Source organism: Sinohyriopsis cumingii, chromosome 8 (assembly GCF_028554795.1).
Source record: "Sinohyriopsis cumingii isolate HCF-2022 chromosome 8, ASM2855479v2, whole genome shotgun sequence".
NCBI lineage: Eukaryota > Metazoa > Mollusca > Bivalvia > Unionida > Unionidae > Sinohyriopsis > Sinohyriopsis cumingii.
Window position 1 is genome coordinate 83,859,020 of NC_142968.1, and position 8,778 is coordinate 83,867,797.

An 8,778-nucleotide genomic window follows, 5' to 3' on the forward strand; every position below is an offset into this window, starting at 1 on the left:
TGGGAATTGAACCTAGAACTTTCTGTTAGTGAGTTCGTTGTCTTAACCACTGAGTCAATACAGCTACCATGGCTAAGAAACTCAGTAGTCTTCAGGTTATTACTCCAGGAGCAGGGCCATAGTAGAGTAAGGAAAGACCCAGGAATCCATGCTGACTGCACAAATTAACTCCCTTTAGGATGCCAAGTGAGTACAGATACTTTAATGGTGGAGCTATGGACAGCAGTGTCTCTGTTATGAAATAGGGCCTAGTCTCCATGGGGTAGGTAGAAATCTTCTTATCCAGTCATGTGGCCAAGGCACATATTCTCAAATTTGGAACTGTAGTCTAAGGTCCTAAATTTTGTTTACTTTTATGTGTATTTTCACTCTGAATTAAAGTACATCAATAGAAATATAAGGATATTCCTAGAAATAGATTTGTACAGATTATCCCAAACAATAGAATTGTTTGGATTATCCTTGCTTTTGTTTCACTTTTTGCTTACCAAAGGTCAATATCGTAAATTTATTTAGAACTTCATATCAGGGGCCTAATTCGAACATTTTGAATTTGTAAATCTTATTTACATTCCAGGTCTAGAAGCCTTTAATATCACAAACAGTACTGCCAGATTCCTGTAGGGCAATCAAAATATAAGCCCTTTTCTTAGATTGCTTAATGTAAGTGACAGACATACTTCAGAAAGTGTATCAATTTTACAGTTTTAAAATGAATTACATATTTGTTTTTCAGAACTGTTGAAATATGAGGTCTGATTTACATTTCTTTTTGCAGCGTGCTTGTGAATTAATACTGGACGTAATACAAAGTCTTCCGGAGACATCACATTCTGTAGAAGCAAGTAACGATGCATCATCTACCATGTTTGTCAAGACATTAGGGCGCCATCTAGTGTTCATTTCGTGTACTGAGGCAGAAATCCTTCCTTTCTGCATACAGCTATTATTATCATGTTTCAAGGTAAAATACATTACGATGAAACATAGTTGGTCACCATGAAATTTTTTGGAAGTAATATTCATTTTAAAATAATTTATAATTTTAATGTCCTTTCTTGAAGTGAATATGAAGGACTGTGAAGTCGATACAATGGGTATTTTTCTTTTTACAAAAAAGGCTTAGAATCATTCTCTTACAAGAATTAATACTATTGTTTTAGAATATGAAAAATGACATTTCACAAAAAAATATACTTTCAACATTAAGTTATAAACATAGTGAACGTGGAGTGTGATACCAATGCAGATCTTGTGTGTTTGATGTAATAGATGATCTTATATTAGTGCTCATTCCAAATGAAATCGATGAAAATAGTTGAGAAATTTCCATGGAAAGCTAACAATTATTTGATGAGTTTCAGACATTTTATTTGAAGTGAAGACAAGTGTAAGGTTATACAAAATCACATGACAGAAATTCAGATTTTATTTGATGAAACTACATAATTGTGTAATCAGTTACTTTGAGTTAGATTGGGATGCATCAGTCATTACAGCTTTGCCTTGTAATATTTCTTGTTATTTCTGTCCTAAAGAGTGTTTATGTTTGTGATTTGGAGTTTTAATGTAACTTTAAAAACATTTCATTCGTATCACTACAATGTCTGCAGTGTGGCAGTTTATAGTGATGTCCAGCATCATGCTGTGGACATGGAGCATCATGTCCCACCCAGTCACATTATCCTGACATCAGGCCTACCAGCCTAACACTAACCTCTTAATGCTGAGTGCCAAGCGAGGCAGCTTCTAGTACCATTTAAGTCTTTGGTATGACTTGGCCGGGGTTCAGACCTGTCTGAGAAAAGGATATTAATCTAGATAACAGTCATGTAGCAAAACATTCTTTGGCCCATTTTTAATCAGTGTGTCATTCATCTCATTCAGCATTATTTAATTATTGAAAAGTGCATTCAGTCTTTGTAATCACAAGTGAAGTAATTCCCATATAAAACATTCTGGAAACTTGACCTTCTCTTTTTGAGAAACATCTGACCAGTTTATTGGGTCATTATAATGTAAGTTCATTTTTCTGGATCTTAAGAAGAGACTGATTAAAAACAGGTTAACCTTTATACAGGAAGGCAAGATGATCACTATTAGGGTAGCTGGTATCTTCTCTCTCATTTCAGGAAAAGGCATTCAGTTTGCGATCGACAGACAATGCTGTTGGGCACATGATAGTTCTAATGCAGTATAGCTGGCCTAGACATGAAGGGTTGTTCATGCAAGCCGTCAAGAAAATTCAGAAGCAGGGACATTTTACCTACAATTCATTTTTTAATTATGTCATCAGTATCCTTTACCTGTTGGAACCATATTTGGGACCATGTTGGAACCATATATGGGACATTTGGGACCATGTTGGGACCATATATGGGACATTTCAGAGAAGCCAGATCAGGAGATTTACAAAATTATATCAGAAGATTTCACATGGTTTCAGGAAGATTGTATTGACTCAGACTTTAATACTGTATATACTTTCTTGCAAGTTGAGTCCAACAACAAGTTGTACAGATTAATACTGTTTTCTGTTGTGTAGATCTTTTGTCTTTTTTTTAATTAGACTGATAATAGACTGACCACTGTGTTGGGGAACACCATTCCAAGACCACCATATAATCAAACATTTCTGGTTATCAGATAATCTAGGAACTTTAAATATAATGTTCTTAAAAAGAAAATAAAACTTGCACACATGCACATATTCATATAGCATGCAATCTCTTCAGATACACAATTGGGATACATAAACACATGTATACAGTGTCTGGGTGGTAGACTTGGTGATATTTACTTCCTGTTTTCCTAAAAATCCCAATTGCAAGAAGAAAATGATTCTTATACAAGTTACTTATTCATGACTGAGCTCCATTTTTGAAGAAATTGGTCCTCTTTATTATATGACTTAGCAGTGTTTTTTTGAATAATCTAAATGGAAGGATTTTGTATTATGAATACTTGTTGCAGATTATATAATAAGATGATTGTTCTGTGTACTAAATATTAGAGGACAACAAATAATTATATTGTTTTACTGATTATCTAAAGAAAACATGTGAGGTGTGAAATTTTGTGACACTATTGTAGTTTAAAAAGCTTAGACTCTTGGAATGATATGTTGATATTTAAATGTCATCAATTTCTATGGTAGATATGTTACTCATCATGGGTTATCTGTCTTAAGCTATTTTTGAAGGAAAAAAACCTTGTTTCTTTAACTGTGGCATAGATATTGATATATTGGAAGAGTTCGCATTCATCCAGACTCCAGATGGGGGAAAGGTGAATTTGGACATACTTCCTGTCAGTGCCAAAGCTATAGCACAGTAAGTGACTGCAAAACTTGGTAGATTTGCTCATCAGATCTCTAATTCAGTAACAGTACTATTTACCACAATGGATCTCAGTTTATTGGAAATGCCCTTCTGTGTCAAATAGCTGGTCTAATGGAAGTTAGGAATTTTATAAGCAGAACAATAGCATAAAAATTTACTTCATCATTGAGATGATGTGTAAGTTCACAAGGGGTAGTCATATTTAATGGGGGTGAGGGTGCATTTGCATGTATTCTGAGCACGTCAGACCACAGGGGTTTTCTTGTAAGCAATGTACTGTATTGAACATGTATAACATAACACTTTAGATTCAAGCCAACAGTTGTAAATGTGTGATTTGGATTTGTAATGTAGCTTTAAAAAAATTCCATCATAATGCTGTGATGTCTGCAGTGTGGCAGTTTATAGTAATGTCTATCACTGGAGTATCATGCTGCAGACATGTAGCATCTTGTCCTTACCGGTCACATTATCCTGACACCAGCCAGACCATCACAAAAGCTATCCTCTTAATGTTGAGTGCCAAGCGAGGCAGCTGCATGTACCAGCTGATACGAATTGGACGGGGTTTAAAACTGTGACCTCTCGCATGCAAGGTGGATGCTGTAACCACTTAGGCTGTCGGAACAGTCCCTACAATTGTATGATGAGCTGACATATCAGACTGCATGCTGTTAATTCTACTGTTAATTTAATTGAAGAGGTTGGACCCTGATCCGGGTCTATACTGTTTTCTGTTAGATCTGTGTTATACATTAATTTGAAGAGGTTGGACCCTGATCGGGGTCTATACTGTTTTCTGTTAGATCTGTGTTATACATTAATTTGAAGAGGTTGGACCCTGATCCGGCTCTATACTGTTTTCTGTTAGATCTGTGTTATACATTAATTTGAAGAGGTTGGACCCTGATCCGGGTCTATACTGTTTTCTGTTAGATCTGTGTTATACACAGGTGGATCAAATTAAGAATGATTGGCTATGATGTATTCAAGTATCTAACTTCTTGAAAATTGACATTTATACGTAGCTGTGGCTGTAGGTGTTTCATTATGACATAAAATATTTACAAAATGATGTGCATTTTATAAGTACACTTATGCAAAATATAATGTTCTATAGAATACATTTCTTTGATAACATTAATGTTAAGGAATTAACTGTCCGGACATTAAAATTTCAGCCCCCCAGCAAAATTTGGCTTTACCATCAATGTATAGTATATTAGGTATTAAAAATGGTATTTATGGGGAGTAACTTATAATTATCTTTCCCATCATTGCTGGATGGATACCCATATACAGATGTTCATCAGTTTAATCTTTCACGTGGTACAAGTTACAACTTACAGACATACCTCCCAAAATCCATTGGATTTCTCTGGACTTTTCACCCATCTGTCTGCAAAGGTTGTGATTGTATTTTTGGTCATGGGATTATGTCATTTATTTGTTATGATATCCCATCATGTAGGTTGAAAGAATTAGAGTGTAAGTATTGTATTTTTGGTCATGGGATTATGTCATTTATTTGTTATGATATCCCATTATGTAGGGTGAAAGAACTAGAGTATAAGTATTGTATTTTTGGTCATGGGATTATGTCATTTATTTGTTATGATATCCCGTCATGTAGGGTGAAAGAATTAGAGTATAAGTATTGTATTTTTGGTCATGAGATTATGTCATTTATTTGTTATGATATCCCATCATGTAGGGTGAAAGAATTAGAGTATAAGTATTGTATTTTTGGTCATGGGATTATGTCATTTATTTGTTAAGATATCCCATCATGTAGGTTGAAAGAATTAGAGTATAAGTATTGTATTTTTGGTCATGGGATTATGTCATTTATTTGTTATGATATCCCATCATGTAGGGTGAAAGAATTAGAGTATAAGTATCAACTGTGTTAACTTTGAAATAGTTCTGTAAAATATTATGGACAAACATACTCCAATAAAAGATACTGATACATATAAAAAACCATTACCTTCTGTGAACAGAGAACTAATTAAAATTATATATGCTAGGCATGTTTGCAAAAATACACTCAGTACTGATCATGCAAAGTCTGCGAAGACTATAGAATTCAGAGAAATTTGGTAAACAAATTTAATAAAGGAAAAGTCTCGAGCATATGGTTTAGAGAGATGTGTATGTGGGGCAATAAATCTTGGAACTTATGGTCTTTTGTAAAGACATTTTTCTAATGTTTCAACAGTCAAGACAGGGTCATTCTTGTTAAAGGTACAAAAATTGTCAATAATACCATGGAAATATGTGAAATATTTAATAATTTTTAAAATATAAATACGGTATTAGACAATGGAAAAGATGTTCCTTGTGATCCTTTAACACATCAGAATATCAAGGCTATTAGGGACAGTAGTAATATGGATACACTTATTGACTTTAAACAAGTTTAGTGATGAGAAGTGCATAAAATGATAAGTTTAATTTCCTAAAAAGGCTTGGGAGAGATCAAATTACTGTTAAACTGTTATATTCTGGGGCACCAATTCTAGCTAAGCTATCTGTCAAATTGAAAGATGCTAGTTAAGATGTAGGGTGCCTTGAGTAGATGGACAGAAATCCAAAACGGGATTCCTCAGGGATTAATCCTGGAACCTTTACTCTTTATGTTTCTGTCAATTATATCTTTTATTTTATTAAATATGGCTCTTTATATAACTGTGCTGATGATAAAACTGTGTCCTTTTCTTTACTGGACTTTAACACTGATTGACAAACTTGAAGAAACACATTCCAACATTCTGATTGAGTATTTCACTGCAGACAAATGAAAGCCAACTCTGATAAGTTTCAAGTGTGAAACCGCTACTTAACATAAGCCTATGCTATTATAAGATAGTACATTTTTTTAAAACTGCTAGCAATTGACATTGATCATAATCTGCATTTTCATTCACATGTATCCCCACCCCCCACTCTCAAGCCATGATGATGACAGTATATATGCTACCTGTTTGTTTTGTCTGTTTGTGTCTTACTATCAGGTTCCCTAATTTAATTTCATTTCTTTGTAATTAAGGCAAACATAGTGTTTTACCTTTAATTTTCATTAACTTATCCTTCAGATTATCCTATTACAGTGGTTTTTAATTTTCCTAAATACTTATACGGGCATGACAAGAGAAGTTGGTCCCTTTTTTGGCAACTCAGTGGGCTTACCCCACCCCCCATGCTGCTGTTTTAGTGTATGGGCATTTCTGCTGACCTTGCCACCTTGCCAGAACTTTCTGTCCCCTAACCACACCCATATCAACCAACTATGTCATGAGCTTGCTGACTGACCATCCATTGCTACTATTGACTGTAGGCGGCTTGTTACGAGTTGGTCTATGAACTGGCTGACCATTCCGTCTTATAATGTCTGTTATTGGGATTTATTTAACTGGTCTATGAACTGGCTATCCATTGCCTCTTTTGAACTGACATCGGTTGTGATAATAAGTCAGACTGCAAACCAGCTGACTGTTCCATCATTTTCAGCCTTCTGTAGGGATCCATCCATTTTGTCAAATCATATTGCCAGACCACCGCTTGTTCCTTCAGCAATCCAGGCTCCACTAGCAACCATCTATCAGTTGAAACAATGGGGTTACAATTTATAGCTTATCCAGTGGCCAGGTACCTGAACAGACTCAATGACTACTTTGAGTCTATTTTCTGTTTTGCAGACAGAGAACAGTGACCAGAGGTGTCAACAAAGGAGTGAAAGAAGATTTCAGGGTCACTATGGAGAAACAAGTCAGAAGAAGTGATGAGTCAGTGGAAAAAGTCATTCGATTGTTTCTGACTGAGGAGAAGAACTCATTACTTGAAAATCTCATGTAAAGAGAGAGAGCGAGAATGAGAGGGAGAGAATGAGAGTTAGTTTGCATTGTTCTGTTGATGACTCTTTGTCTGCATTAAAAATATGTCAGTCCTAAAGGTTTTTGTTGTTCTTTTTTATCACACCAAAGGATGATCTCTTCTACAATACATTATGTTCATTATTTAGATACAATTCAAATAGAAACTTGAAACTAGCTGAACTCAGTTTTCATCAAGCTTGTCAGAAATACTGCATCTTTGTTTGCCATTAATATTATGAAACACTCTCTGTATACAAAATATGCTAAGCATAGAAGTAATTCTGAAACTTCATAATAATTGGAATTTGTATCTTTTGTATCGTAAATTATCCTGTGTTAATTCAAAGTTTTAACGGGGCCCCGAGTGGCCGAGTGGTCTAAAGCGTTCACCGTTCTGGATCACTGCCATCTCACCTCTGTCTGCGTGGGTTCGAGTCCAAGGCTCAGCTAGCGTGGGTATGTGGGAAAGCCTGCCAGTAGCTTCTCATGGGTCGGTGGTTCTTCCCTGGATTTTCCAGGGTTCTTCCTCCACCAGTTATACTGGCCGACATGTATAGCCTATCTTGTGCTGAAAAATGGCGTTAAACCCTAGAACAATAACAACAACAACAACAAATTTTTAACTTAATGTTTTACCAGTTAAAAAGCTGTGTGTGAGTGTATTCAACACCTACTCTATTTCTTTAAATAAAATATTGGCATGTGGCACTACATTTAATTGGCAGTAAAATTTAAAGAGAAAAATCATTAGTACATTATTTGCCAATGATAAACTATAAATAACTTATTTAAACTAAAAATAACCTATTAAATTGTGATATGTTTTTACTGTGCTTTCAATAGACTTGATAAACTTGATTATATATATATATATATATATATATATAATGGGGGTTGACACTTGAATGCCTTAATCTAATGATGCCTTTGTTGTGCATGTTTTCACAATGGGATCACTAGAAGGTCAGGTAACCATGTTTACTGGAAAGACAATGCCTTTACAGTTTCACTTTTGTAATTAAATTTAAGCCAGCTCTAGGTACCTTTTTTCTAGCTTTCGATAAAATATATAATCTTCATGCATTTTGTGTCTGGAAAATTAGGCTGAGTACCCATAGCAAAAGGATTTTAAAATCAGGGAGTTTGCACCTGTCAGGTAAGACATGAAGCTGAGCTGTTAAAATAATCATGCATATAATTGATCAAATCATGTGTGAAAATGACAAAGTTAGTTAATCATACCTCAACTCTGTCTTTAATCATACCTCAGCTCTGTCTTTAAACCTATTGAGATATTTTTGCAATCAGAAATATTGAACTAAGAAAGTAAGACTGGACTTATGAGTGACAAATGCTTTGATAACTATACACTGCTGTTAAAATCTTAAGAAAATCTTGAGATATCTGGGCGACATAGTGAAGATAAGACTGTTCTGATAGAAGTTCATGTTCCGGGTGACCTTTGGAATTCCAGGTCCTAGTTATTTTTTTATAGCATATCAGGTAAAGTGCTGTATTTCCCGTTTGGGATAAATATTTTGATGATGGCCAATAAACTG

At 34.9% G+C, this 8,778-nt stretch overlaps 1 protein-coding gene across 3 annotated transcripts in view; it reads left to right on the plus strand.

Annotated features, from left to right (window-relative positions):
* Positions 1-7,295, plus strand: part of LOC149794017 (integrator complex subunit 10-like) — a 65,033-nt gene extending 57,738 nt beyond the window's left edge. For all 3 annotated transcript variants that reach the window (XM_089967959.1, XM_089967956.1, XM_089967958.1), the window contains 4 exons: positions 779-964; positions 2,133-2,295; positions 3,236-3,332; positions 7,043-7,295. In XM_089967959.1, coding sequence (XP_089824085.1) covers positions 779-964; positions 2,133-2,295; positions 3,236-3,332; positions 7,043-7,199 — 603 coding nt within the window. In that variant the 3' untranslated portion in view covers positions 7,200-7,295. The remainder of the gene's footprint in view (positions 1-778; positions 965-2,132; positions 2,296-3,235; positions 3,333-7,042) is intronic.
* The last annotated feature ends 1,483 nt before the right edge of the window (positions 7,296-8,778 follow it).